Raw genomic sequence first — 26,507 nt, 5'->3', positions numbered from 1 at the left:
GCTATAAATATCTGTGTCAGTGCATTTCCAGAAAGAGCAGGGAGGTAGCTACAGGGAGGGGGAAACTGTTTCTTATTTTGCATCAAGGAAATAAAATTAAAGTGAGGCCAGCTTGGCAGCTTTCAGCAGGCCCAGCGTGATGAGTATCTGTGGCAAAGATTTATAGGAATGTTGGGCATGGCTGCACAGGTATAAGGTAGTACTAAGGCCTGTACCTATGTCAGGGGGTGTAGCTCAGGGGTAGAGCATTTGACTGCAGATCAAGAGGTCCCTGGTTCAAATCCAGGTGCCCCCTGCTGTCCTTCACTTTTGCTAGTTGGAGCTGGTGTCGAAGGCTCTGCTCCTTTCCCTAATCCCGGGCCGCAGTACACCGAGCCTTCTCAAATCTGGGAAAAAGTCCAGGGTAACTTAAAACCCTGTCACTGAGCACTACAACCCCAGAGTGATAAGTTCCTCCAACCCTGACTTTTTAATTTCACTTACCACAGGTCTTGTTCTACATAGGCTTGTTGCTACATGTTTTCATTGCCCTAAATCAGTGCTTGCTGGTTAGTGTTTAACAACCAGCTCTTGGGGTTGTTGCTACAAAGCACTGATTTGTAGTGTTTTCCAATTTCATGGTGTAAATAATCTCACCGTATCCAATGTCAAGCCACAAACATAAGATCACTGATCATGGAGCTGGGAAGACATGCTAACAAGTGACTCTCTGGTGTAAGCCAGCTTGAACACACCACTGTCCCTAATCCATCTTCTCTATAGTGGCATGGGCTCTGTGACCCGCCCCCTCACTCTATCCTCACGATGCTTATAGACATCAGAGCAGTGGATGTTATGGAATCATCCACTTACTTAAGACATATTTGAGTCCTAATCAATGCCAGACACAGGAAAGACAGAGCTCAGCAAGAACTGTTTGTGGTGAGCAAAGGAGTCAAATTAAGAAATGGTCGGGGGCTTCCCTGGTGGCGCAGTGGTTAGGAATCCGCCTGCCAATGCAGGGGACCCTGGTTCGAGCCCTCCCGCAACTAGAGAAAGCCCCCGCCCAGCAACGAAGACCCAACGCAGACATAAATAAATAAGAAATAAATGGTCAAATGAACGATAAGGATAGCTAGACAAAAGGAGTGTGCTAATCCCTTAAGGGATTTTAAAGTTTAGGGATTGAGACTGAGGGTGGCACGTTGGCATGAGCTGGAAGAAGGGACACCTATAAGGAGGAAGCTGACCTCAGCAAGATGATAGGACATAGGCCCAAAGCACAGGTAAGGCACTTACCAAGGGGCTCTGTGGCCTTTAGGAATCCTGAGATCAGATGTTGAATTTTAAACTGTCCTTTTCCATGGCGTGAAACCTTGCGATATCTTCAGATCCTCAGGACAGTGGGCTACACAGACACGGGTCCTGTGTCAGTGATTCCTTGGGTGTGGAGGAGGGGGCTTTGCGCAGGTATGGGGCTGGGCAGGGACTGAGAGTGGTCTCCTGCGGCCTCTCCCTGGAGGCCAGGCCAAGATTGTCAACACTGTATCCCAAAGTTCTGGGAGGTGATCAGCAACAAGGCTAGCGGAGGCCCATGGAAGACTAGAGCGGCTACAGGGAACAACTCTGGGATTGCTGGGCCAGACGTTCCCTTTCCCCAAAGAGTCCAGAGGAAGAGAACTGTCGGGGTGGGGGATTGGGGAAGGGCTCTCTGGGCGGCAGACCCCTCCTCCTCGTTGGACCCGGCCTTCCCCTGCTCCTGTAAGCCTCTGTCAACCAGAGCAGGTTTGCCCCAGAAGCCCACCTTCTCCGAGCTGTCCTAACCGGGGTCCTCCAGACCAAGAATGAGGCTCGTTGGGCTCAGCCGGGGTCCTTTCCCCGGAGTCCGCCACCCTCCCCCAGCCCCACTGCTTCCTTTCTGACCTGGAGAATGGTGGGCTCACGCTTCGTTCATTCATCACATTTACTTGAGGGCCTACTACGTGTCAGGAACTTATGGGGTTACCACAATCAACAAGATAGACCAGCAAATAGTCACACAGATATAGCGGCACACGGGTCAATGCTATGGCGAGCGCGGGAGCGGGGTGACAGATCTGAGCATGTGCTGGGCTCAGGCAGCCACTCGGACCCACACACTATCCCAGCCGAGCGGTCTGGCCTGCAGCCCCCTCCGCACCTCTCGGGACCCGCTTCCCCCACGCCTCCCAGGCGGCCCTAGTCAAGGTCGGTTTGCGGGATGCGTCCTCTGGGAGAGGCGGTTCCCGTTTAATCCGAGCATCCCACCTGGCACATAGGGTGCGCTCAGTAAATAATGGATGGATGGATGTGTGGATAGACGGGTTTACGTGTGCAAGCACACCGCAAGCTGACCACCCGGCAGATCCCGGCGCCAAGCCCCCCTGGCAGCTTCTCGGGGTCTCGGCTGAACCAGCGGGCAGAGGGCGGCCCAACAGGCTCGCCCCGCCTTCACCTCGCCCCGCCTTCACCTCGCCCCGCCTTCACCTCGCCCCTCCTTCACCTCGCCCCTCCTCCGGGCGGCGCCGCGGCGCCTTCTGGGAAGTGTAGTTCGCGCCTGCGCCCGGAGGGCCGCGGAGGCTGGTCCCCCTCTCCTGGGATGTGACGCCCCACGCCCGCCCCTCCTCAACGGCCTGCGCGCCCGGCCCGGTTTCCTCCTGCGCCGACCTAGGTCGCAGCCGCCGCCGCCGCCACCGAGGGTCGCGACGCAGGCTGTGGGCGGGGAGCGAGCGACCCCGGCCGTGCCGGAAGCCAGGAACGGAGGCTGAGTCCGGGATGGCGCGCCAGGTAAGACTACCGCGGACGGCGCCGCGAGCCGGGACCCCGCCGCCAGCCGGCGAGAACAGACGGACGCCTCGGCGGGTCTGCTCCACGCGGCGCTGTGCGTGCCTGGAGGGCGGGGGCGAGCCTGGGACCCGCCAACTTTGGCCGGGTCGGGGGGAGAGTGCTGGTGCGCAAGATTTGGTGCGGAGAAGTCTAGGTCCCCGGACGCCCCCCTCCTTTCTCCCCGCCCCGCAGTGTACGCATACTTGGAGTCTCTCTCCACCTTTGGAAACTCGTTCCTTTGGGTTAAGCATCACCCTCTCTTCTTGGCTTTTAATGATAAATTATACTGGGAGCGATGGGCACGAAGGCCTAAGGAGAATGAGTAAATCTGTTCACTTTCATTCTTGGTAGGATCCTGGACTCTGGGCGGGGGGAGAGCATAGAACGAGGTACCGGGTTTTATCCATTAGGTGAAATGTGTAGGTCCGAGAGGTGGAGGGAGCCCCATCTGTCATAGCCTGGGACCAGTTTGGGCAAGTTGTGTGAAGGTGCTAGGAAACCTGATGGTACCAAAGGGGAGTTGCTGCACGTTCTGCTGGGTGGGTCCCTGGGGCCAGCTCTGTAATTGTGGTGGCTCATGAGCTTGGGCCAGCCTCAGACAACCGTGGGCTCCGTGGTTTGAGGGCGGGGGAAGGGGTGGTGGTGTTGGGAGAGTGGCTGGGGCAGTCTGTGGCCAGACAGAGCAGCACTGTGCCAGGACCTTGGCGACATTAATGCCCCACAGGCTCCTGGGAGAAAGGGAGAAGCCAAGCAGTTTGGATGCTGTGGGAACAAGGGCAGTCCCCTCTGCAGATCTGGTTGTGTAGTTAGGGAGCCACGGACACCCAAGCTCAGATATGCCCGCTGGCCCCATGCTCAGGCCTCCTCGTACCATAGTTTCCTCTTCTGTACAGTGAGGGGTTGGATCTTTTAGATCTCATGTTCTGGAGTGTGTCCTCCCATTGTGTAGCTTCATGGAGAAGGTGCCCAGGAGTGGCCTTGAGGAGTGGTAGGTCACAGTCAGAGGGAGAGGAACAGGGACGGCCTCCTGTCTTCCTGTCCAGCAGGACTGCCAGATGGTCAGGGGAGTGGGAGCACAGCCCGCAGGTGGGGGCAGCAGGGTTCGGGATCTGATCTGGAAGCCCAGAGTCTGAGCCTGAAACATGCTGGGAGAGCGGGTTTGCGCCGATGCGTGCGTGTGCGCGCGCACACACACACACTCCTCACTCTTCCTCTGCTTTTTCTGGGTAGGGGGAGACTACTGATGGAACCACCTCCCCTGGCCACAGTCAATTCCCATTCCCGTTTTATGAGAACTTTGTCATACAAGAGTTTATCTTTTGGCTGAGGTGGTGAATGGCCTAGAAACCATCTCTTCCAGATGTCTAAAAGAGCTGGTATATTTAGCCAGGAGATAAAGAGGCACTCAAGGTCAGGAACGGTGTGTGTAAGAGCCCACTCTGCAGCTGGAGGTGGCCGGCTGTGACCTACAGGTGGACGTTAGGCAGACAGATTCGGCTCTAAGAATAGGAATCGTAGCACTTATCACGTCCCAGCATTTGTTCCAGGCACTTTTCTTATGTTAATTCATTTAATCTTCACAACATCCCTATGAGAGAGGTTTTTTTTTTTTTTTAATATTTATTTATTTGTGTATTTTGTTGCACCGGGTCTTAGTTGCAGCAGGCAGTCTCCTTAGTTGCAGCTCGTGGGCTTCTTAGTTGCAGCACATGGGCTCCTTCATTGTGGCATGCGAACTCCCAGTTGTGGCTTGCATGTGGGATCTAACCCGGATCTAACCCGATCCAGGGATCGAACCCGGTCCCCCTGCATTAGGAGCACAGAGTCCTATCCACTGTACCATCAGGGAAGTCCCGAGAGAGGTTGTTTTGATCCCTGTTTTATAGATGAGTTTGCCAAGCCCTTAGCTAATGTGAAGCAAAGCAGGGATTGGAATTCCAGCAGCCTGGCTCCTGAGGTCAAGCCCAAAGCCCCACATCTGCCCGTTCGTGTTCCAGAACTTCTTAACTGACAGATCAGGCCAACGATGGGACTGTGGTGAGCCCTCCATTGCTATAGGTGTTCAAGGAGAAATTGAAGAACCCCCCTGTTGTGAGTGGAAGTTGGCACTAAATGTTCACTGAGCCTTAAAGGTGTACAGCAGTTGTCGGTGATTTCTAGTTCACAGACATGCTGTGGTGGACAGCTGGCCCCTGGCGGGAGGAGAGGGTCCCGTTCACCCGAGTAGTTTTCATTCTGGCAGGCGGGGCAGGTTCTGTCCAGTCTCCGGGGCCGTGACTGGAGGGCAGCTCTCCCCTGGCCCTGTGATTCTAAACTTAGAATGTGTCAGAATCATCTGGGAAACTTGAAAATGTCAATTTCTGGGCTCTGAAAGCACTAAACATAATCATGATTTAGTAGATCTAAGATGAGGTGAGAAAATCAGTCCTGATTAAAAGGAAATTCTGAAGTAAATCCTTTGAACCTAAAAGCCTTTCTGTTTTTTCAGATGTTAGGTAGTAAATAGCTTCTGATGGGAGAAGATAAGGACAGAGTATTTTTCACCCAGTTTGACAAACAGAGAAGCTGTCTGCTGACTTGAACTAGCTCTGCAACAGACCTGCCAGTTGGCTCTGCTGGACCCTTACTCTCCCCACTTCCTGCTCCAGCAAGGGCCATGCCATTTGGACTCTGCCATTATCAGTGGCTACAGGATCATTTATTTTTACCCAGGACCCTACGCCTCCCCTCCATCACCATCTTGAAAATCTTGTTAAAAGTTCAGCTTTTATTAAGAGGTTACTGAGAATGAGAATTTGTTTGTAACAGATACTCCCACAATCTATCACCACAAACTGTACTGGGTAATAATGATTTTCTAAAAAGTGGATGTTTGGGACTTCCCTGGCAGTCCAGTGGTTAAGACTCTGTGCTTCCAATGCAGGGGACGTGGGTTTGATCCCTGGTCTGGAAACTAAGATCTCGCATGCCGCAAGGCGTGGCCAAAAAAAATAAAAGTGGTTGTTTGATGCTTGGTTTGTTAAGGTTTACTGATCTTCTGATAGGTTATAGTCACAGTCAGGCAGAGTCTAGGGTCGTAGACTTGGCCCCTGGCTGTCTGCCTGCTCCTGCTGCATCACCCCTCCTTGCTTTGGAACCTTCGCCCCAAGCCCAGGATAAAGTGCCTGAGCAGCTGCCTGCATAGGGCCATCCTGTCAATCAAACGAGAGATCTGAAGTGCTCGCAAGTGTGTAGGGATCACCCCTCTGCTGATGCTTAGGCCCCCTGTGTGTGGCATCTCACTTAGCATCCGAGTGGGTTAGAGGGAGGGACAGAGATGGATGGAGCTGAGAGGCTGGCTGGGGTCTCACGCACCTGGTCCACATATAAAATGTGGCGTGTTGGGGAAAGTGTACAGGCAGAGAAGGTACCACGACCCCAGCTCTCATCTCCAGAGAGGGAGGTGTCGAGGCCGTGTCAGTTCTCAGCGTGGCTGGTGTTCCCTAGAGAGGGCCAGGGGCGGGGCCTCATTAGACAGGCGGGCCCTCTGCAGCTCGGTAGCTGGGATCTGCGTGTTCTTCCCTTGAGCTAAGGGACCTGCAGAGCCAGCCCTGTGTGGAGCTGCCAGAAGGTGGAGAAGACGTGGCCTCGAAGCCCACCTTGGCTCTCCTTACCGGCCTCCTATAAAATGGGCGTGTGTTTTGGGTGGCATTTTTGTTTTGCAGGTGCAGAGCCTGGTGTCGGTCGGTGCATCCCCCCCCCCTTATAATTCTCAGGGGGATCAACGTACACTAACCAGACTCACAAAGGACAGAGAGATAAATCAGAATATGCCAGTTCCTTAACTTACGGTGAAAAATAGAGCTGACAATCAAACTGGAACTATATGGTGGCCGATTACGTGTTTGACCACCTAACGTGAAATCTGCACAGGAAGCCCAGGGTTAACAGAGTCCGAGCACAGAGGTTTGCTGGATAAGCTGGCATCGTGGAGCCAGGATGGCCTGAAGCACCCGCCTCCCTTAGGAAGAGCCCTGCGGTGCAGGACAGAGACTCTTGTCACCTGGGCAAGGCCAGGAAGCCCAGACAGACTCTGGAGCCCCCAGTGCCCTTCTCTAGGCGTGGTCCATGGTGACAGTGCCGCAGTGGTGGTGCCAGCCCCTCCGCCTGCCCTCCAGCCTCCCTGACAGGTCCAAAGGCCAGGACCTGGGGCTTCCAAACTCCCTGCCATTGCTAGGCCCCCTCCAGGTGGCCGATCTTTCCTCCAGGGCTTGGTGTGACTTGTTTCCAGGCTCTGGGGACACCTACTTTTCTCTAGCGCATTGGTCATAGTGGGAATTTAACACGTATTTGAGTGTCTAAGGGAAAAGAGAGTGAAGTAATTGTAACTCCTTGACCCTCTCCTGCCCCCTCCCCACTTTTCCTTGGCTGTGGTGGTGAGAGAGTGGCACTACTGATAGGGGGTGCCAACCTTTTTGATTCTGTGACCCTCTTTCTTAACGTTGAAAACTTAGTACATTAGAATTTAGCCTTTCCACGTATTTTAAAATAAATTCAGTATTTAAAGGACACACATGTGTTCATCACAACAGCATCTATAAACGTGTGCATGCAGCCTGCTGGCAGCGTTTGTGCCCATTCAGCCCCTGGGCCTGTTGGGACAAGTCTGAGCCTCCCGAACGTTGACAAAAAGCTAACCAGTCGTCGATCTAAAGGAGAAATAGAGAATTTTATTCACGCCAACCTGAGGATTATAACCCGAGAGACAGTCTTTCAGAAAACTCTGAGGACTGTTCCACTTGTTAGAGGTCGAAGGCACAGTTATGTACATTCTAGAGACAAAGGATCGTTTGTCAAAATGACACACTGACATTTTACATAAAGTTCACCAAAGATACACAGTCCAGATCTACACGTACAGCAGGTCACCATGACCCCATACAGAATTAGGAAAAGAATGAAGAAGGAAAAAACTCATTGATCTTTATGGTTGAGCAGACATTCCTGCCTTCGTGGAAGTCTGCTTAACGTATGATGTAGATGCCCATTGCACGTTAGGGGGGCCCAGCACAGGCAGGGAGTACGTTATGCTTCAGTTTCCTTGTTCTGCCTTAAAAACAAATTTTATTCCATCACGGTCTGCAGAGCAGACAGGGACTCCCTAACCAAAGCGTCTCCCTGCTCCACCAGCTCCAGGGTTCCCGAGCCTGGCTGAGATTCAGACTCTGGGAGGGAGAGACGGAAGAAGAGGAGAGAGGAACAGAGGACAGAGCGAGGCAGGTGGGCTGTGGATGCCAGGAGGGAGGCGTGAGTGGAAGCAGCGGGGGACGAGGCTGCAAAGCTAGGGTCGTGAGGCCTCCCCGCCAGGTGTGCCAGGTGGGACACCCTCTGGGCCCGCACAGTGCTCGTGTCCTGTTGGGAAGTGTAATGGGACCCTGTGTCGGGGTCCCTGAGACCACCCCAGGGTCAGGGATTTGCTAGGAGGACTCCCGGGGCCCGTCGTATAGTTGTATTCACGGCTGTGACTCATTACAGCCAGAGGACGCAGTCACGATCAGCCGAGGGGAAAGGCACGGGGCAGAGTCCCGACAGAGCAGGAGACGCATCCTCTCCTGGCGGCGTCACACAGGTCGTACTTAACTCTTCCAGCCGTGAGTTGTGACAACCGGTGTGAAATGTCCTCTCCCGGGGAAGCTCACTAGAGACTCAGGGTTTTCACTGGAGGCAGACCATGTAGACACCCTCCTCCTGGCATGTACTGAAATCCCAGAGTCCCAGAAGGAAAGCAGTGTTCAGCATCAACCGCACTGTTTGCACAAACAGTCTGGGCCCAGCAAACCATCCTCATCAGTCAGGAGACCGTGGGAACCTCCCCAAATCCAAGTTCCCCAACACCAGCCTCAGGCCAGCCTCGCAGGCAAGCCTTTCTCGGGGCAGCAGCGTCAGGCCCGCTCTTCCATACGGACCTGAGCTTTGGCTACGAGCTCTCTGTCCAGAAGGCCAGGAAGAGATGAAGGTGGCTCTTTGAGAGATGTTTCGGAGGGCGTCTGAGCGTGTTCCCGAGAGGAGGTGCCCATACCCAGCCAGGGGGCAGAGGTTAGTTCAGGAGAGCCCGCTGGCCTGCTGAGCGGCTGTCCGGTGGTCAGAATGCACAGGGGGCCGAGGAGGAGGAGACTGCGGTGTCTGACCACTTGTGGGCCTTCGGACTCTGGATCAAAGGCAGGTAGCCCGTGGAGAGGCTGCCTCCAGCCGGGTGTGTCCTCGTGGTGCCAGTGGTCAGCGGGAGACAGAGCGGGGAGCAGATGCCATTGGTGACAAGGCCGTGGTTGGTAGCGGCGATGGTTTTTACATTTATTTATTTATTTATTTAGTTGCGACAAGCGGGGGCTACTCTTCGCTGCAGTGCGCAGGCTTCTCATTGCGGTGGCTTCTCTTGTTGTGGAGCACGGGCTCTAGGCGCGTGAGCTTCAGTAGTTGTGGTGCGTGGGCTTCAGTAGTTGTGGCTCGCGGGCTCTAGAGCGCAAGCTCAGTAGTTGTGGCGCACGCGCTTAGTTGCTCCACCTGGACCAGGGCTCGAACTCGTGTCCCCTGCGTTGACAGGTGGATTCTTAACCACTGCGCCACCAGGGAAGTCCCACAGCGATGGTTTTTAAAATCACTCACTTGAGTTGATGAAACAAGGCAGTAGATTATCTTTGCTTTATTAGGAGTGTCTTCATTTTATTTAATAATTTTTTTCTTACAGATAAATAGTTTAGCATTTGTTCCTAAGCCAGAAGGACCCTTCCCGTAATTTATATTCTGCTTAATATAAATGTAAACTTTGTGCTTAATTTGCATGAAGTTAATTTTTGCTGTAATTTAAAATACATGCCTTCGAGATGCTGGTCATCTTCTAGGGTCTGACGGCCATTTTAAAGCCCACTTAATGACTATTTTTAAAGAAATTAGGACACAATGTCTCTTTAATCTTACGAAGCTGGCTCCAAAGGCTCTGGAGGAGGCTCCTGCCTCACCTCTTCCAGCTTCTGGTGGCCCCGGGCATTCCTTGGCTTGTGGCTACAGCACTCCAGCCTCCGTCTCCATTGTCACATGGACTTTTCCTGCCTGTGGGTCCGTCTCTGTTCCTCTTCTTTTAAGGACACCAGTCATATTGGATTAAGGACCTGCCTTATTCCATTATGACCTCACCTTAACTAATTACATCTGCAGCAACCCTATTTTCAAATAAGGCCACGTTCTCAGGTACTGGGGTGAAGTCTTTGGCGTAACTTTTGGGGGACACAGTTGACCCCCGTCACTGTCTCTTGAGCAGACTCCCGTTGCCCCTTTGCCCATTCCCGTGTGTCAGGCGCCCGCCCCACGCTCTCTGTCACTACTGCCCCCCCTCTGGTGTCCACCTGGAGACACAGGCAAGCTGAGGATGACTAGGCGGGCCTTGCTGGGAGGGAACCAGCCAACTCCCCTGAGATTGTGCCCACAGGTGTCCATGGCCTTCCAGGACCTGGCCGTGCGGTTCTCCGAGGACGAGTGGCGGCTGCTGGGGGAGGGGCAGAGGGCGCTCTACCTGGACGTGATGCGGGAGAACTACGAGACGCTGGCCTCCCTGGGTGAGGGGCAGGCAGGAGCTGGCTGGCGGGTGGACGGGAGGCCGGGTCCCGAGTCGCTCTGGACCCTGGGACCTACCGGGCCTTGGGCTTTGCTTACACATGAGGTGGCGTCGGGAGCCTTGCGCTGAGCTGGGGGCCTCGCGGGTCTTCTATGCTGTCGTTTCTGTGGACTGTACTAGGGTGCTGGGTGTGACTCAGTGGGGGCCCTAACAGACTGGCAAAACAGCACTGGTCCCCGAGGTTCTGACCGTCCCTGGGGTTTGGGTGCTCATACGGACACACACGTGCACAGGTGCGTGGATTGCAGGTGCCCGGGCTGCTGGCGCAATCGCGTGTGGGGGGGCGGAGGCCAGCTTCCACTCCCGGGGGACTGTCCCTCTTTTCCTTCCCAGGGACAGTGGAGCTGCTGCCCCTCTCTGCCTTCCTGTGTCCCTCGGAGCCTGGAGGAGCCGTGGGGGGCGGGGGCTGTGCTGCTGATGGGCAGGACCCTCCGCGGGGAGGAGGGCCCCTGGGTGAGTAATCTTGGCGGACGAGGACAGGCCCTTTTGGGGTCCTGGTCCTCCTGGGTAGGCTAGGCCCAGATGGACTCACTCGTGTCCTTCCCACGTGTCCTCAGCCTCTGGCTCCGTTCCTTCCGGGACGCTGTGACCGCAACCCTCCCCGCCTCGCCACACCGACCCCTCCATGACCTTTCACCCCTCACCCCTCTGGGCCGGGAGCCTGGTACACTGTTGCCCATCACATGAAGTGCTCAGAAGAAAGCTGGGGTCACCTTGGAGAGCTTTCCCCGCTTAGGCCCCCTTCCCGCCACCACCCGTGCAGAGCCAGCCTGCAGCCCCTGAAGGTCCAGAGGCTTTGGGCGGTGGATGTGGTCCAGGGGGTGCCAGGAAAGGCAGGGGCCCGGATAGTGGCAGGGCACGGGGAGGCAGCCCTCCTTGGCGGTCGCCTCGGAGGAGTAACAGGGAACGAGCGACAGGAGCTCAGTTACCCGTGGTCCCCAGCGTCCTGCTCCTGGCTGTGCCCTGAGCCCAGGTCCTCTTTGTCTGCGGACATGGGTCTCTCCTTTGCTGCTCCTCACATGGTGGGAGGATTACATGAGACGCAGCATGACGCCGCAAGCAGCAGCATGAGTGCCGAGCTAATGCGGGGGGTTCCCTGTGGCCTCTTGGCAGGAGGAGCCCCCCAGCACAGCCTGCACCTCAGCGCCCTGGTGCAGCTGGTGAAGGAGATCCCAGAGTTCCTGTTCGGGGAAGTCAGCCCTGAGAGCAGGGGAGCCAGCCTGGACGGGGAGGGGGCGAGCCCTGAGGGTGAGTCGACAGCGGGCGGGCCCTCTGCATCCCACAGACAAGTTCAAGCTGTGGGCAGCACTGTGCGCCTGCCCGGCCCCTGCCAGGCCCTGGGTGGAGTCGCCCCACTGCATGAACCCGGACGGCGTGTCTGTCCTCTGAGAGAGCGTGGATCGTGGTGAGACAGCAGCTTCTGACTCTTCTCTACTGGCTCTGCCTGGCTTCATCCACGCCCTTGGGGCCCCCGTCGTGCCGTGCCCCGCGTGGTGGGCGAGGCCAGCCCTGTTCTGTAGATGAGCGGCCAGGCCCCCCGAGCCTGCACTCTTCCCGCCTCACCAGACTCTCCCTCCTTCCCCAAGCTCTGCTCGCCGGCACTCTCACCTCCTCAGGCGTCTGTCCCCAGCAGCCCCAGCCCGTAGGGTTCCTTTGAGTCCGCTCAGCTGATGGTCGGGTGAGAAGGATCTTATCAGAACAAGACCTAGACTATGAATCTACGGTCAGAGCCCAGAGATGACAGGGCGGAGGTTACTGACGTCCTGGTCGTTGTTAGTGGAACACGGCAGGGAAGGGCCAGGATGGGACAATGGTGGGGGCATTTTGCCTCCTGCAGGGCTTAATTCCAGTGTCCCGCCCCAGCAGCAGCTGTGATGGGGGATACTTGCCCTCTCCGAGGCTTGCTCGGCTGCCTTCCGGACACACCTGTCAGCCGGCCTGGCCTGGCCGCCATGCCCAGCGGCAGCTCATCCCGCAGCCCGCCCAGAGCCAGGGGGCAGGGGAGCCCCCTCCCCATCAGTGAGTATGACCCAGCACGGGGGCCCCAGGGAGCAGGCCTAGTGCTGGGCCTCCGCCCGTGGGCCAGCGCAGATGCGGGGTGCTCGGCCCCACTCGCGGGGTGCTGTGTGCAGCGTGCCTGTGGCCCCGGACCTGACTCTCAGAGCTTCTCGCCGGGGCAGCGTTAATAGTCGGGGAGGGCAAGGTGGCCACTGCAATTTCTCTGGGTCTCATTTTATTTTAAAATTTTTGCAAATTATACATTTGTCTGAATATCTGTTTTTATCTGAAACGTTTCAAATTAATATGGCATAAAATTGGCACTCCTGAAAAACATACCCCATTTAGCCTGTAGTTTCAGGGGTCACCTGGCACCTTTGCCACGTGCCCAGCTTTGAGAAACATGTACAAGGCTTGGGCCTGCGTGTTGAGGCTATGGGCATATGACCTGCTGAGCCAGAGTCAGAGGCTGGGGGTGGGGGAGGGTCCCGGAGTGGACAGTCTTGTGTTTACGTTTACACCATAAGGAAACAGGGAGAGACCCTGCCTTCCCCAGGATGGACTCCTGGAACAAGCCTGCGGGAGCTGGCTCTGCCGCAAATCCAGATTCCCAGGACTTGGCTGCCCCTCAGGGATTTAGAGCCTGGAGAGGCCTGTCCTCTCGGGGGACCAGATCCTGCGTGACTTCTCAGGGTCGGGAGCTGGGGCTAGAGAGGCCTTCCTGTCTCTCCTGCAACAGAAACTGCTGACATGCCAAGGCCTGTGGAGGAGGAAAGCCCAGGGGCCCCCAGCCAGGAGCCTAGCCCTCCTACCTGTAGCCCCGGCAGGCGGAAGAGCCACAGGAATCAGGAGAGACGGGCCACGGGGGCAGGTGAGGGGCTGCCTTTCCTGAGGGCGGGGCCTGCGCCGGAGCTGAGGGGGTGGGAAAAGGGAGGCGTCGTGTGGCTCCCACCTCAGCCTCCTGACCGCCCGGCGTGGCGCTCAGACGTCGCCCGCATTCTCACGGGTGGGAAATCTGACCCTGAAGTTCCCACAGCTGCCGCATTCAGGGCTGCCCTGAGCGTGCGGGCCTTGCAGGAGCTGCAGGAACCTCTCCTGGGAACAGCCCCCTGCAAGGCCTCATCAACTGCCTGAAGGAAATCCTCGAGCCCGGGCCCCAGCACCCCGAGCGGCCCCTGCGCTTCCTGCCGCCAGCCGGCAGCCTGGGTGCGTCCCAGCTGACTGGAGCAGAGCTGCGGCCCGGGAGCCCGCCCTGGGCAGGTGAGTCCCTGCGGACCCGTCTCCTCGCGCCAAGGTTTCTGAGCCCGCGGAATTGCCCTTGGATGGATCCTTGTCTATAAATACAACATCCTCCCTGAGGATCGTCGCCAGCTTGGCCGTTCCAGTATCGTCAGTGTCACATTTCTGGAGCCAGATGGCTGTCTTAGGGGAGCAGCTTTGGTCAGCTGGTGTAAGAAAGCTCAGAAATAGACTTTGCCCTGGGTTCTTTGGGTTCTTTACTCGTCCTGATATGGGACACCTGAGGAGGAGATGATGAGTGATGTCACTTCATGTTGACATGAAGTGGGATGCTTGCGGTGGGCTTGGGGGAGCAGGGTGACGCGGTGGGGGCAGGAGCCCCAGCCCTGGACCCTGACGCCTGTTAGCCGGGCAGACTGTGAGACGCTCCTCCAGGCTTTGAGCCTTGGTTTCCAGTCTGTAAAAGGGGATAATTGTTCCCACCTTAGAGGGCTGTTGTGAGGCGTAGGTACACTGTGTGTGTGTGTGTGTGTGTGTGTGTAAAAAGCTTGGGCCTCCTCAAATTAAGTTCTGTTCAGGGCCCAGAGAACCATCTACAAAGCAGCAACCCAGTCCACCCACTTCCTTCGTTTGTACTCAGAGTAGCACCGTATGCTCTGCCCGTAGGGTGCATTTGCACATCTTCCTTTCATCCATCCAGTTCTGGGAGGTGTGTAGACAGGCATTTTTAAACCAAGCACTAAGAAGACAGTGGCCTGTGCAAGGCTGAGTGAGTTGTAAGAAGACCTGCATCTCCAGATTTCTGGCCTTGGACCTTTTAACTGAATTCCCCTTTTGGGTGTTTGTCACCGAGCCTGAAGTCGCCGATTCAGGGGGAACGTGTGTTCCTTTTTTCTGTAGTGAAGACAGAGACAGCCTCAGGGGCTTGTCCCCTCCAGAGTCTGCTGAACTGTCTGAAGGAGATCCCAGAGGCCCGGGACAAGCAACCCAGCCCCTCAGGAGCAAGGGACCCATGGCTGCAGGAGGACCCAGGGGCCTGGAAAAGGAATTCTGGAGGTAAAGGCCACTGGCTGGGCAGGGAGGCCCCTGGACGTCAACCACTGCCTTTCTCCACTCCAAGCAGGGCAGTAGGTTACCCTCCACAGCCAGACACTCGGGCGTCCACATCAGTGTGTCGGTTGGAGTAGCCAGACGTCGGGGATCGTGCTGTAAAAGGGCGTGTAGGAGGTGCAGCAGTGCAGTGACATTCCAGATTGGCTCTTACAGTAGGAGCTGAGGGTTCCAGAGGAAGCAGGGGATGGTTGGGAGGGAGAGAGACGGAAAATAGGAGACATAGCTCCAGGCAGTAGACGTGCCCGGTATCATTTTGACGACGGGGTTCTTGTCACATTCGCACGGGCTCACCACTGGTCATCAGCGTCCCGGAACTTTGAGAAAGTCGATCTGAGACGGGCGCGCTGCCCTTGAAGGCAGGACCCTGGCTCGGTGCTGCCTGGGGTGGGCTGCTTGGCATCATCCCTCGGCAGAAATCCCTGGAGGCGGGGGTGGGACTGGGTCCATCTGCCGATGACTGAGCAGCGACGACCTTGGAGCCGAGGCGGCTGTGGAGGCCGGGGGCCTTGGATGCCCCATCCTAACCCTATGAGAAGGCCTCACGCGGGGCTTCCCACAGGGCCCCGCCCCTTCCAGACCCCTCCCCCCGGGCCTGGTCCTGGAGCTGGCAGCGTGCTCTCTGCAGTGAAGGTGGAGGACGGCTGGGCCCAGGGGCCCCCAGAGCCCACAGCCTGTGAGCTCAGCAAGCGGACCCACGGCCCTTCCACCGCGGGCAGCCCTGGGGACAGTGGAGGCACTGCCCGGGTCCAAGTGCCCAGCTGGGGCTCTGCAGCTCGAGGTGAGGCCTGGGCTTGTCTGCTCGAGTCTTCCCGGGTGGGGTTCTCAGCGCCCCAACAAAGTTCTGCCAGCCCACAGGGGACGGGGCACCTGTCTGTCTCCTGGGTGGAGAGGCATTCACCTGGCCGTCCTTCCCAGGCAGTTAATCCCTTTCCTTAATTCCCGTCCTCCTTAACCCAGGCCCTTGCCCAGGAAGCCTTCCACTGTAAGGACCGTGGTCTTGCAGACAATTCCCAACAGTTGGGAAGCTGGCCCCTACGTGTGGCTCTCCCAGCGCTGCCCCTGGGCCTGAGTACAGCTGGCGTTGCTTCCCCAGATTGGGGAGCAGAAAACAGATCAGAGCCCGCACAGAAGGGTGTCCTGCCCGGCAGGCTCCCACGCCTGGTACAGGACTCGCCACCCCTGTGGAAGGCAGGCCAGGCAGCCAGCCGGGGCTGGGCCGGGGGGATGGGCCAGAGATGGTGATGGGGCATCTCCCCTATCCCAGCCGGCAGCGCCTCGAGCTCACCCCTGGAAGCCCTGGAGGCCTGTCTGAGGGGCATCCCCCTGAGTGGGTCGTTACCTTCCCAGCCGCCGGCCAGCTCTTGGTCCCAGAGCCCCCAGCCAGGAGACCCTGGGTCTCAGAGGCCCGAGCTGCAGCGCCTCGGATCACACAGCAGAGGTAGACCACGTCATGGGCTCGGGGTGGCGTTTGTCCCTGTGCACAGAACGGGGGGATGCCAAGGACACCGTCAGGTCCGCCCTCATCCCAGGCCTCAGGGGTGCAGCCCTTCTCCCCCAGCCCCCTCCCACGCCTACCCCCAAACAGCCCCTGCATTTGGTGGAAGCCAGTTAAACTCTTCTGCCCACTGTCTCCACTGAGAGGTTCACCTACCCTCTAGGCCCACGAGACCCGTGGTTGGGTTTATGTGGGTTAACGTGCTACAGGGTTTTAATCAGCGCCACGAGTGCCCTCACCTAAGGGGAGATCCCAGTGGGAGAGGCGTTGGGGCTGGTCTGGGCGCCCGTCCACAGCCCAGGGCCCAGGGGACCTCTTCTCCTGTGGTTTTCCCATGACACCAGCTGTGCTGTTTCCCGCAGAGGTGGTCTTGGGGCCTCTTCTGGCTCTGGGCCTGCGGGGCTGCATGAGAGACCCCTGCCCTCCCTGCAGGCTCCCAAGGCACCTCCGCCAGCTTCTCTTCGTCCAGCAGCATTGACGGGGACCTGGATTTCCAGAGCCCTGAGGGCAGCCAGGGGCATCGGCCTGGAAAAGGTGAGCTGGCCGGCCTGAGGCTGGGAGTGGATTCTGGGGAAGGACGGGAGGCGCCCCCTGCCCACCGCCATGTGTCCGGCCCCAGCAAGTCAGGCCATCGTGCCCGATGCCGGCAGCAGAGCGGGGATGCCACGGCGGGAGCAGATGCAGGACCTGTTTTGGGGGCGGGGGTCTCTTTTAGTGACTTGGCTCAGAAGGGGCAGGACGACAACTAAGATGTCTTAAAAAGTAAAAAGAGCTCCTTTAACATCAAATTCTTCCTTATCCCAGCCACGAAGAAGTCAGTGTCTGTCATATTCACTGACTTTCCAACTTAAGGAAAAACGTCATGAGGTTTGTGTGAAACCACCTTAGAGGGTGTGTTTGGCGGCTGTGCGTCGGGGTACCTCCTCGTGGAGGCCGCCATGTGAGCTGTCCCCTCTTTGGGACCTTGCAGGACTGGACCTTTTTCTCCACCTGAATAATCCCAGTGCTCTCTGCCTGCCTTGTCCATGGACACCCGGTCCCCGGGGCTCTCCTCTGTGTTTTGGCCTCACCCACTGTCAGTGGAAAGGCCTGGAGCTGCACCCAGGGCTCTGCGCCAGGCCAGCTGGGGCCATCGGGCCGGCCTGGGTCCTCCAGTGTCCCTGGGCCTGGGTCCCTGCACCTGCCGCGGGTTAGCCCCTTGGGTGGGGGGGGGCTTTACCTCCCAACATGCAGCCGAAGTTTCTTTTTAATTTTTAGTTCTTAGTAGGTAATAGATCGTTCAGTCTTGCTTAAAAGCTGCGGACGGTTGCGGAGGAAGGGTGGCATCTCCCTCTGCTGCCCTGTGTTGCTGAGCCACCCGCTGCCGTGACTTCCAGGGACGCTGCGTGTGGCCCCGCATCCTGCGCGCAGCTTCTCCACCGTGCTTTCTGTCTTCATGCGTCCCTTTGGCGTCTTCCCACCTTTGATCTTAGCATCCTCAGCGCTGTGCTGCCCCCTCGTCTCTTCCCCGCAGCTGCGCGGTGGGCTGCGGTCGGTACCAGGACATTCCTTCTCGAGCATCCTCTGTCAACAGACCTGGTTTTCTAAGTCACCCAGACGGCGGGCGATCTCACGCCGCCTTGTAGAAGCTTCCAGCCCAGCTCCCCAGCTCCCCGTGTTGCCCCAGAACTCAGCAGCGTCCGTGGGGAAAGCTGTGTGTGGGGTTCCTCTCGTGACTTTGCAATTCCAGCCTCACAGGGGCCTGAAGCTCTGGAAGTTTCTCTTTTCTCCTGCTCTGCCTGGCCCAGCATCGGCAAACGCCTTCAGGGAAGAGCATGGCTGAGGTGACAGCTGACCCAGGAAGGGCCTTTTCTAGAATTTCCGTCCAGGGACTTCCCTGGTGGTCCGGTGGTTAGGACTCTGCGCTTCCATTGCCGGGGGCGTGGGTTCAGTCAATGGTCGGGGAACTAAGATCCCACGTGCCGCGTGGCACAGCCAAAAAAAAAGAAAAACAGTTTCAGTCCATCTAGTTCCTGTCGCATCCACGGCTCCGTCACTAGAAATACGATTTTGGCAATTTGTTTTTTTCCCAAGTTGAAAGGCATTAGCGTTGCCTTTTTTTTTTTCTTTTTTTTTTTTTTTTTTTTTGCGGTACGCGGGCCTCTCACTGTTGTGGCCTCTCCTGTTGCGGAGCACAGGCTCCGGACGCACAGGCTCAGCAGCCATGGCTCACGGGCCCAGCCGCTCCGCGGCCTGTGGGATCTTCCCGGACCGGGGCACGAACCCGTGTCCCCTGCATCGGCAGGTGGACTCTCAACCACTGCGCCACCAGGGAAGCCCACGTTGCCCTTCTTGACCTGCTCCATCCTTGGCCTTTCCCTCTTTGAGTAGCGAAGGCAGCCTGATGATGTTCCAGCCTCAGGGCCCATCTCCCCCACCACAGCCCGCTGACCAGTTTCTGTGTAGGCAGCCGAGCTGGGGAGGCCTCTCCCAGGGCGGCCGGGAGGCAGGAGTGATGGGTTTGGGGCCAGGTCCGCCCCCACCCCCGGGTGCCCTGAGCCGGCGTGACCGGCCTCGGGCCGTGCGCCGCCTCCAGTAGCTCCGGCTGCACCGGACACGGGGCACAGGCGAGGCTCCTGCGGTTCACAGGACCGAGCTCTGACCAGCCAAGACCGTGAGCGTTGGGTTTTCACAGGAAGCCGCGAGGGAAGCTCCCCGCTCCAGGGCCTGGAGAACTGCCTCAGAGAGATGCCTGCACCTGGGCCGCAGCCCACCTGGCCCTGCTCCTCGGCAGGGCACAGGGGGCCGCGGAGGGTGGAGTCCAAGAACTGGACGGCGGGCGTGGAAGGTAAAGCGCTGCCCGGCGTCTGAAGGATCTTGAGGCTTCTGGAAGGTTCCCCGGCAGCCTTCCAGAGCAGCTGGAGGCCAGCACCAGGGACCGCCCTGGGCGCTGCCTCCCCGGAAGCTGGTGGGCGCCCATCCCAGGCTGAGATGAGATGATGTCCTGGAAACGGCCTGGGCAGAGGCTTGGCGGCGGTGAGGCGGGACGGGACACCCAGCCCCACCGCTGCTCCAAATCCGGGCCTGGGCCGGGGCCTGGGCCGCAGAGTGTCTGTGTCCTGGCTGTCGGCCCCACGTGCCTTGGCGTCCAGCACGGCCGCTGAGCTGTGGGGCTGCTGGGAGTCTGGGTAGCTGGGTCGGGGCATGAGGAGATCCTGGAGGATTCAGGAGGCTCCGGGAACGTCTGCGGGGCTGTTGTATGACGCGCTCCAGGAGCTCGTGAGCCCGAGAGTCCAACGTGACAGAAGTTGTTCTCTGTCCAGTGACTTCCTGGCCTCGGTGCCAACACGGGGCCCCCGGGCTGACAGGCCTCTTGGCTTCTCATTGAAACAGGACTGAGGGGCGAGGCCTGTGAGCCAGCCCACCTGGGACAGCGAGGGGGTGACGTGCCCACCAGGAGCCTCCGCCTGGCCAGCCCACAGGCACTTGCCCCTGGCACCATCCCTGCCTGCCACCAGCAAGGTCCCAAGGACCCCGGGGCCGCCAGGCCAGGACCGTGGAGGTGGCTCCCAGATGGTGAGCTGCCTCTGCCCCGGGACTTGCTGGCGTGTCTTCCCTCCCGGTAACAGTGTTTGATGAGGGAACAGATGTCCCCTTCCCTCTGTGCTCCTCTGTTCCTTCCTTATCTCACCCATTCGGGACTGCCAGCTGGAGTGTGTGTACATTTCCCAAAGACTGCTGGCTGGAGCACCCCGAGGTGTGCTGAAAAGAAGTGGGGAGAGCACTGCTTTTATCCAGAAGTTGCGTTTCTCTGGGGGAAAGACTGGTGGTTTCCTCTATTGTACTAGTTGCCTGGGGTGGGAGGCGTGTGTCCTGCTGCTGCAGCGTAGCTGAACTCAGAGCAGAATTCCTTCCTAGACTTGCTGAGGTGGGCTGGTAGGGTCTGACTCACTTGAATAAGTACAGTATTTCTAATACTCCCACCAGGCAAGAAAGAGCTGGTTTGGAGGGCCTCCTGTGGGCATAACTGAATCTCTTCTCAGGCTGCAGGTCCTGAGTGAGTGCGAGTAGGGGGTGCTGCCTAGCTTATAAGACCCAAATCCTGGCTGGAACCAGACTGCTAATGGCTTCCAGGGTCTTGAGACTTCTGGAAGGGTCCCCGGCGGCCTTTCCAGAGTGACTGGGGACCGGGCCAGGCTCTGGCTTTGCATCTGTCCACTCCCCATGGCCAGAGAGGACGCTGTTCAGGGTCCACCAGAGCTTGTATGGGGCTGAGCTGAAAAGGGATCAGCTCCACGAGCCCGCCCGTTTAGGCAGAGGGCCCTCCTGCCGCGCATTGGGCTGATGGACAGAGGGCTTCTTTATTGCCATTTGCCCAGGGCCAGCCACCAAGCCCTCCCCACTCCACTGCCTGGAGAACTCTCTGAAGGGGATTTTGCCCGGGGGGCCCCTGCACTTCGCCTGCCTGGCTGACCCTGTCCCGGGCCCCAGCCCCAGCCCCAGCTCCAGCTCCAGCAGCTCAGAAGGAGAAGACCCAAGGCTGGAGCCTGAGCTCTGGCAGCCCCTCCTGCAGGGTGAGCTTGTTGGGGAGAGGAGAGCCGGCAGCCCCGCCCCAGGGTGCAGGCACCGCCCTGACCCCGGCTTTGTCTGTGACAGAGAGGGACCGCCTTCCCAGCTGCAAGGGCCTTGGCCCTCCTTCCCCACGCCCTGGCGGCCCTCGCGCTGGCAGCAGCCCTGGTGAAGGCCGGAGAAGAGGCGAGACCGGGGACCACCGTGGTCTCAGTGCAGGTGAGCCTGGGGTCTCCTGAGAAGGGGGCATGTCCCCCAGAAGGGCCAAGGGTCCAGAGACTGGGTTCTCTGAGTCCCACCCATCACTTGCCCTGACTCTTGCCAGAAAGTTCTCTACTTTTGTCACGCTTGAGTTCCCCATAGGATGAGCTGTGTCCAAGAGAGAAGGCGGGGACATTGAGGCACATGGGGCCCCAGGAGTGTTAAATGAGTGTGTTTAATTGGAAAGTCCGACAGTAAACTTGATATATATATATATATTTTTTTTTAATATGTGTATATACTATATGCACATTACACACACTTAATAACATATGTACGTATATATACTGTTGTGTCGGTCCCAGTATATCGATAGTGAAGCTCTCAGCTAGGAACACCTGGGGCCCTCACCCCAGCTCGTGTTACTCGTAGCGGGCCAGCCCCACACACTGGAGCCCCACTGGAGCCAGCGTTGTGTGCTGTAGGACGCACTTCGGCAGAAACCGTCAGGGAACTTGGAGGCACAGGATGTATTACTTGCAGGTCGTGGAGGTTACGTGGCACGCCCACCGGCAAGGTGCGGGGGAGAGAGCGTGCGCAGCCCTGACTGTGTTTTTATTAGGGTGGAGGGTAGGGTGTCTAGGGTTTGGCAGGTTCACTCTTTATTGGCTTATTTAAAGCATAAGCGTGGAATTGGGGCCCAAGAAGGGAGAAGTAGGGTCACTCAAGTGGTCATTGATCTAGGTCACCCAGATCTGGGGGCTGCCTGCTTCCTTACCTGGTTGTGTTGCCAGTAGCTTTGGCGGTAAACAGAAACAGTGTCACAAGTGAGATCCCTCCACCCAGGGAAACGAAGTGGTCCTCCCGTCAGGAAAGCTGGAAACGGCTGCCTGCTACTCCAGGCCTCCGCAGTTCTCAGTCGGAGCCTGACCCAGTGTTCGCTCCCAGCAGGAAAAGCAGAAGAGAAGGTGGGAGGCCGGTCCCATCCGCCCTGGAGAGAAGTGTGCTTGGAGAGCCTGGGCCCGCCTGGCCCCCTGGGCAGCGCCGGAGGAGGTAGGGATGGGTGGGGTGCAGGGTCGGGGAAGGGGCTCCCCACCCCCCGCACTCAGGCCGGTGGCTCCGCCCACCGCTTGGCCTCTGCGCAAGCCCCGGCTGTACCCACATTCCTCACCGGCTGTGGGCCTGTCGGGAAACAGCAGAGGGGGCCAGGCGTGGACCCACAGGGCCTCCATCAGGTCTCCAGAGGGGCCTCACTGGGGGACCCACAGGGCCTCCATCAGGTCTCCAGAGGGGCCTCACTGCAGGCATGGCGCTCTCCAGCCCCCACCTACTGGGAGAGCCAGAGGCATCATGCTGGAGCCGCAGAGGACTCCGGAAATAATCTGGGCCACCCTTGTCCTGTGTGCCCTGGTGCCCAGAGATGGGCATCCTAACGAGCCGAGCATATCCCTCTTGCGTCTCGTTTAACGAGTATTTGAAAGTTGAAAGTTTGGTTGTTTTGGGTTTTTTTAGGTCGTGTCCAAGTATCCCCGGTCAGAGTGGCTCTGGGAGGACGATGTGTATCCACACGCCAAGTGCTCTGTGCTCTTCCTGCGGGGGCAGCTGTGGACCCTGCCTCTCAGCTGGAGACAAGGTCGGGGTCTGGGCCCTGCCAGCCTCCTGGGTCAGCCTGTGGGCCCCTGTCCTGGAATCCGACGGCTGGTGAAGAGTCCAGGGGCCTGGGGCCCGGAGACGGAAGCCCAGGTGTTACAGGTGAGCTGGTGGCTTCCCCGCCGCCTCAAGTATCGGGAGCCCTGCAAGCACGGGGTTGGCGGGGCCTCAGCGTCTGCACGGCCACCCACCCTCTTTCCCCGCTGCTTAGCTCACTGTGGCGGGGTGGGCCAGCCAGACCCCTGGGCTCACAGCCTGGGAAAGGCGTTTTCATAACAGCCTTCCAGGCTCGTCTGGGTCACAGGCAGGAAGAGTCTCACGTTGAACTCACTTCGGCTTGCTTATTTCATTTCAGGGTTTTCCTCCAGGACTAGTGGGCTGTTTCATAAGAGTGTGCAGACCCTTTTTAGAGGCAAAACAGACATTGAGACTTTCCCCAGAATAGGTGCGTCCAGGATCAAAGCTCGGGGTCTGAGGCGGCTTTAGAGGACAGAGCGGGGAACAGGCGCAGTAGTGAGCGGCCCGGCGGGGGCGTCCCCAGAGATGTGGCTCTGCGTCACCCGGCCCCGAGGAAGCTCTTCCCTACACCACGTCAGAGACCCGCCTCGGGAGGGCAGGGCTCGGCCCCTGGTCCGCTCTGGGCCGTGCACCCAGATCCTCACACTTGAAGCCTGCGGTGGGGGGGCTCCGTCGTGTCGTGGGCTTGGCGCCCCTGCAGGTGCAGCTGCTCTATCGGGAGCGCTGAGCTGGCCTGAGGCCAGCAGCCCTGCTGCTGCGCGACAGGTAGAAGGGTGCGTAGGACAGCAGCACTATCGAGGGCCCTTAGCCGAGGTCCTTCCTGAAGCACGTGGCCGGGCATCGTTTGGGTCCTTGGGCTCCAGTCTCCGCTTTTTCTGTTTGAAGCTCTGGGGTCCTGAGAAGCGCAGGCCAGAGCCGGGCTGGGGACTCAGACGTGGCCGGAGAGCAGGTCTGTCCTGCAGCTCCGGGTGGTAACGGGGCTTCTTTATGGGTGGAGTGCATCGGGTGGAGACCAGTTCCAAGGGAACTTAGGGTGAAGGAGGAGGTGATTTTTTTTTTTTTAAAGTAACTGAAGACTTAAAGTCCTATGTCTGTAACTTCTGAAGAGGGAGGGCAAAGGTCAGGAGGGAGTGGGGACGCTTGTGGTTTACTGGTGACCAGTAGCACTGGGTGCTGATACAGCTCCCTCGTCACCCCACTAGCAACACCTGGGACCCAGGCTGGACTGGCCCTCCTGGGCCCTCTCCAGATGCTGCCCACGGTCTTGGCCTCATACCATCTGTGGCTTCTCCAGGCCCTGCCCACTGACTCCCAAGGGCAGAGTTACTCGGGACATCAGTAGGGCCCAAAGGTGGCATAGAGAACCCACCTTTTCCTAGAAGATGGGAAGGCCACTGTCCTAAGCAAGCTTGGTTACCATGGAGACCCGGTCTGTGATTTAGCCTGCCCGTGACTCTGGGGAACAGCCATCCATAATTCCCCATTCTGAGTCACTAGGATCCTACCCGTCTGAAGCCCGGCCTTAGCTGAAGGGACAGACCCTGGGGGGAGAGAAGGTCCTGAGCCTTCAAGGACCCTCACCCGCGTACCGCTCTGGTTTCAGCCGGGACCCACCCGAGGCCCCTTCCCGGAGATCCGCCTGGGCCTACCCCCGGAGCCGCCATCCCTGGGGCTTTGCCGCACGCCTCCCCACGGCCACCGTGCCCCTGCGCGAGTTCCTTGCAGCACGAGCTCCGCGGCCTCGGTGCCGCCCTCTCAGAGAAGCTGGATCGGCTGGCCGGGACCCTGGCCGGCCTGGCTCAGGAAGTGGCCGCCGTGAGAACCCAGGTGGATCGGCTGGGGCGGCGCCCATGGGGCCCGGGGACGAAGGGCCTCCTCTGGGGCCCTCGCTGGACCGGTGGCCCTGCTCACAGACACCCGCCCTACTGGAGGCACAAGGGCCCCCGCAGGCCGAGACCGAAGATCTTGCGGGGCCAGGCGGAAGGCTGCAGGGCCGGCGACTCCTCAGGCCTGGCCAGCGGGAGGCCCCGCCTGGTGCCTCAGCTGCCCCCGGACGTGCCCCTGGCAGAGGCTTCTGGGCCCAGCTCCGGCCCTCTCTCCTCGGCATGCGGCAGCCCCGCTGTGCTGACCGCTTGTCACCCCCTCGGACTCCCGGAGAGCCACTGGAGCCCCCCACCCCCTTTGCTGCCTGCTGCCCCACCCCTCCAGGTGGCCGCCAGTGCAGGAGCAGAGCCTCGGGCTGCAGCAGCGGCACCGCCCAGGACCCTAAAGTGGCCCAAGGATCCAAGCAGCCTGTTGGCGGGGCTCCAGAGAGCCCTTGAGGGGGAGCTGTGGGGTGGGGAGCACAGGGACCCCGGGTGGGGGCCCCCTAGCCGCCGTCTTAATGGGCTGCATCCTTCCGAGGATGCCCCACCCCTGGCCTCTTCTGGAGGCCGGCCTCCGCCCTCGGCCCCCTGCAGCAGAACCTTCCCTGTGTCTGGACTGTGAGGGGGCCAGGGGTCTGCCCTTGGCCTGACCGCCCCAGACTTCAGGATGCCTGTTGCTCAGGGAGGTGCGTTCCCCAGCCACGCCTCTGGCTTTCTTGACTCAGGTTCGTTTAGATGTCGCTTCCCCTCCTGCCCTTCGTGCTGGAACTGCCAGCGCCGGCAGGGGGTGGTATGCGTACACGCGTGCGCACACCACGTTGCCGGGGCGCTGCGAGCCACTGCAGGGGCGCCACGCAGGAGAGCCCCTCTTCCCGCCTGCTGTCCTGACCTCAGCGCTGAGAAGCCATGGCTGCCCTCTTCCTGGCGGATGGGGGCTTAGCTTTCATTTGGGGCAGAACTCCACCCCTTGGTCTAAGCTGGATATACCTGTGGTGGATTCTAAAATTACCGACCCTGGTTGCTAATGAAAAGGCCCATGGCTCCTACAGAAAGGAGTCCAGAGGGGCCACACCAGCACATGGCTGTTTGGTTGTCACCAGCACTGGGGACAAGCCTGCCCTCCCAGAGCCTCCAGAGAATCAGCAACCCCCTACCCCGCCCCCCAAGCCCCCTCCGCGGCTGGGGGAGGAATTCGCACACGACTCCCTGGGAAAGAGCAACACATGTTGTCTTCCTGGGGCCGCAGTAACAGTACCACAGGCCGGGCGCCCTAAACAACACACACTTACATCCCCGCGGTTCTGGAGGCCAGACGTCCAAGGTTGAGGAGTTGGCTCCTTCTGAGGCTGTTCGAGGCCCCTCTCCGTGGCCGGTCGCTGACCGTCCTCATGTTCGCGGTGTGCTCTCCCTGAGCTCATGCCTCAAATGTCCCTTTCGTCTGAGGACACCATCCTCATGCCCTGACTAACATGATTACTTCTGTAAAGACCTTGCCTCCAGCTAAGATCGCGTTTGGTGGTACTGGGGGTAGGACTCCAATGTACGATCCGCGGGAGTCGTGCACACTCCAGCCCCTAACACACGTGAGGGGCTGAGCTAAACTTGGGTTCCTCGTGGGGGAAGAAAGCATGAGCGGGGTCACTAGGTCTGCTTTCCCGGCGGCCACCAGCCTACCCTGGGCCCCGCCCCTCAGGTGGCACTTGGTGTAGCACAGGGAACGGCCTGCCTGTCGTCTGCCGCATTTCCCTCCCGAGGGTCAGATCTTCTCTCCCGATCTTTCCCCGCCTGAGTCCTTACTTGATCTGAGGAATCCTCGGGATGGTTGTGCACACAGGTCATCCGGGAAGGCCCTGTGGCGTGGTTAGCTGTGCTGTCAGGGAACCCGGGTGCGGCGCTGAGGCCCAGGCCA

At 58.9% G+C, this 26,507-nt stretch overlaps 1 protein-coding gene and 1 non-coding gene across 11 annotated transcripts; both read left to right on the top strand.

The window, feature by feature from the left end:
• The first annotated feature begins 223 nt into the window (after positions 1 to 223).
• Positions 224 to 295, top strand: TRNAC-GCA (transfer RNA cysteine (anticodon GCA)). Its single transcript has one exon. It is a non-coding gene; the product is annotated as a tRNA-Cys (tRNA).
• Positions 296 to 2,570: 2,275 nt separating this feature from the next.
• KRABD3 (KRAB domain containing 3) lies at positions 2,571 to 26,084 on the top strand. 10 transcript variants are annotated; one of them, XM_027101554.1, is made up of 19 exons: positions 2,571 to 2,784; positions 10,286 to 10,412; positions 10,805 to 10,924; positions 11,585 to 11,719; positions 12,335 to 12,490; positions 13,209 to 13,340; positions 13,547 to 13,729; positions 14,609 to 14,764; positions 15,381 to 15,599; positions 16,086 to 16,259; positions 16,749 to 16,850; positions 18,991 to 19,143; positions 19,689 to 19,871; positions 20,675 to 20,869; positions 20,952 to 21,083; positions 22,014 to 22,118; positions 22,578 to 22,817; positions 23,071 to 23,160; positions 24,337 to 26,084. In XM_027101554.1, exons 1-19 carry the CDS (start codon positions 2,773 to 2,775, stop codon positions 25,218 to 25,220), a joined length of 3,498 nt encoding a protein of 1,165 aa, XP_026957355.1. In that variant the 5' UTR covers positions 2,571 to 2,772; the 3' UTR covers positions 25,221 to 26,084. The 10 variants fall into 10 exon arrangements, with proteins under 10 accessions (XP_026957355.1, XP_026957353.1, XP_026957354.1 ...); XM_027101552.1 differs by lacking the exon at positions 2,571 to 2,784 and having other exon boundaries at positions 9,347 to 10,412; positions 12,338 to 12,490; XM_027101553.1 differs by lacking the exon at positions 2,571 to 2,784 and having other exon boundaries at positions 9,347 to 10,412; positions 22,017 to 22,118.
• Positions 26,085 to 26,507: the final 423 nt, after the last annotated feature.

This window comes from Aethalodelphis obliquidens, unplaced genomic scaffold (assembly GCF_003676395.1).
Source record: "Aethalodelphis obliquidens isolate GAN/ISIS:26980383/991018 unplaced genomic scaffold, ASM367639v1 scaffold5, whole genome shotgun sequence".
Taxonomy (NCBI): Eukaryota; Metazoa; Chordata; class Mammalia; order Artiodactyla; family Delphinidae; genus Aethalodelphis; species Aethalodelphis obliquidens.
The sequence above is the reverse complement of the archived record's forward strand: the minus strand, read 5'-3'. Positions and strand labels throughout refer to the sequence as shown.

Excerpts from the sequence above, each read along its gene's own strand:
- KRABD3 (XM_027101551.1), top strand. The coding sequence starts at position 10,226 with ATGACTAGGCGGGCCTTGCTGGGAGGGAACCAGCCAACTCCCCTGAGA. Across the intron at positions 15,600-16,085 it reads CTGGGGCTCTGCAGCTCGAG|CCGGCAGCGCCTCGAGCTCA; the intron begins GTGAGGCCTGGG and ends CCCCTATCCCAG. Across the intron at positions 20,870-20,951 it reads CTGGCAGCCCCTCCTGCAGG|AGAGGGACCGCCTTCCCAGC; the intron begins GTGAGCTTGTTG and ends TGTCTGTGACAG.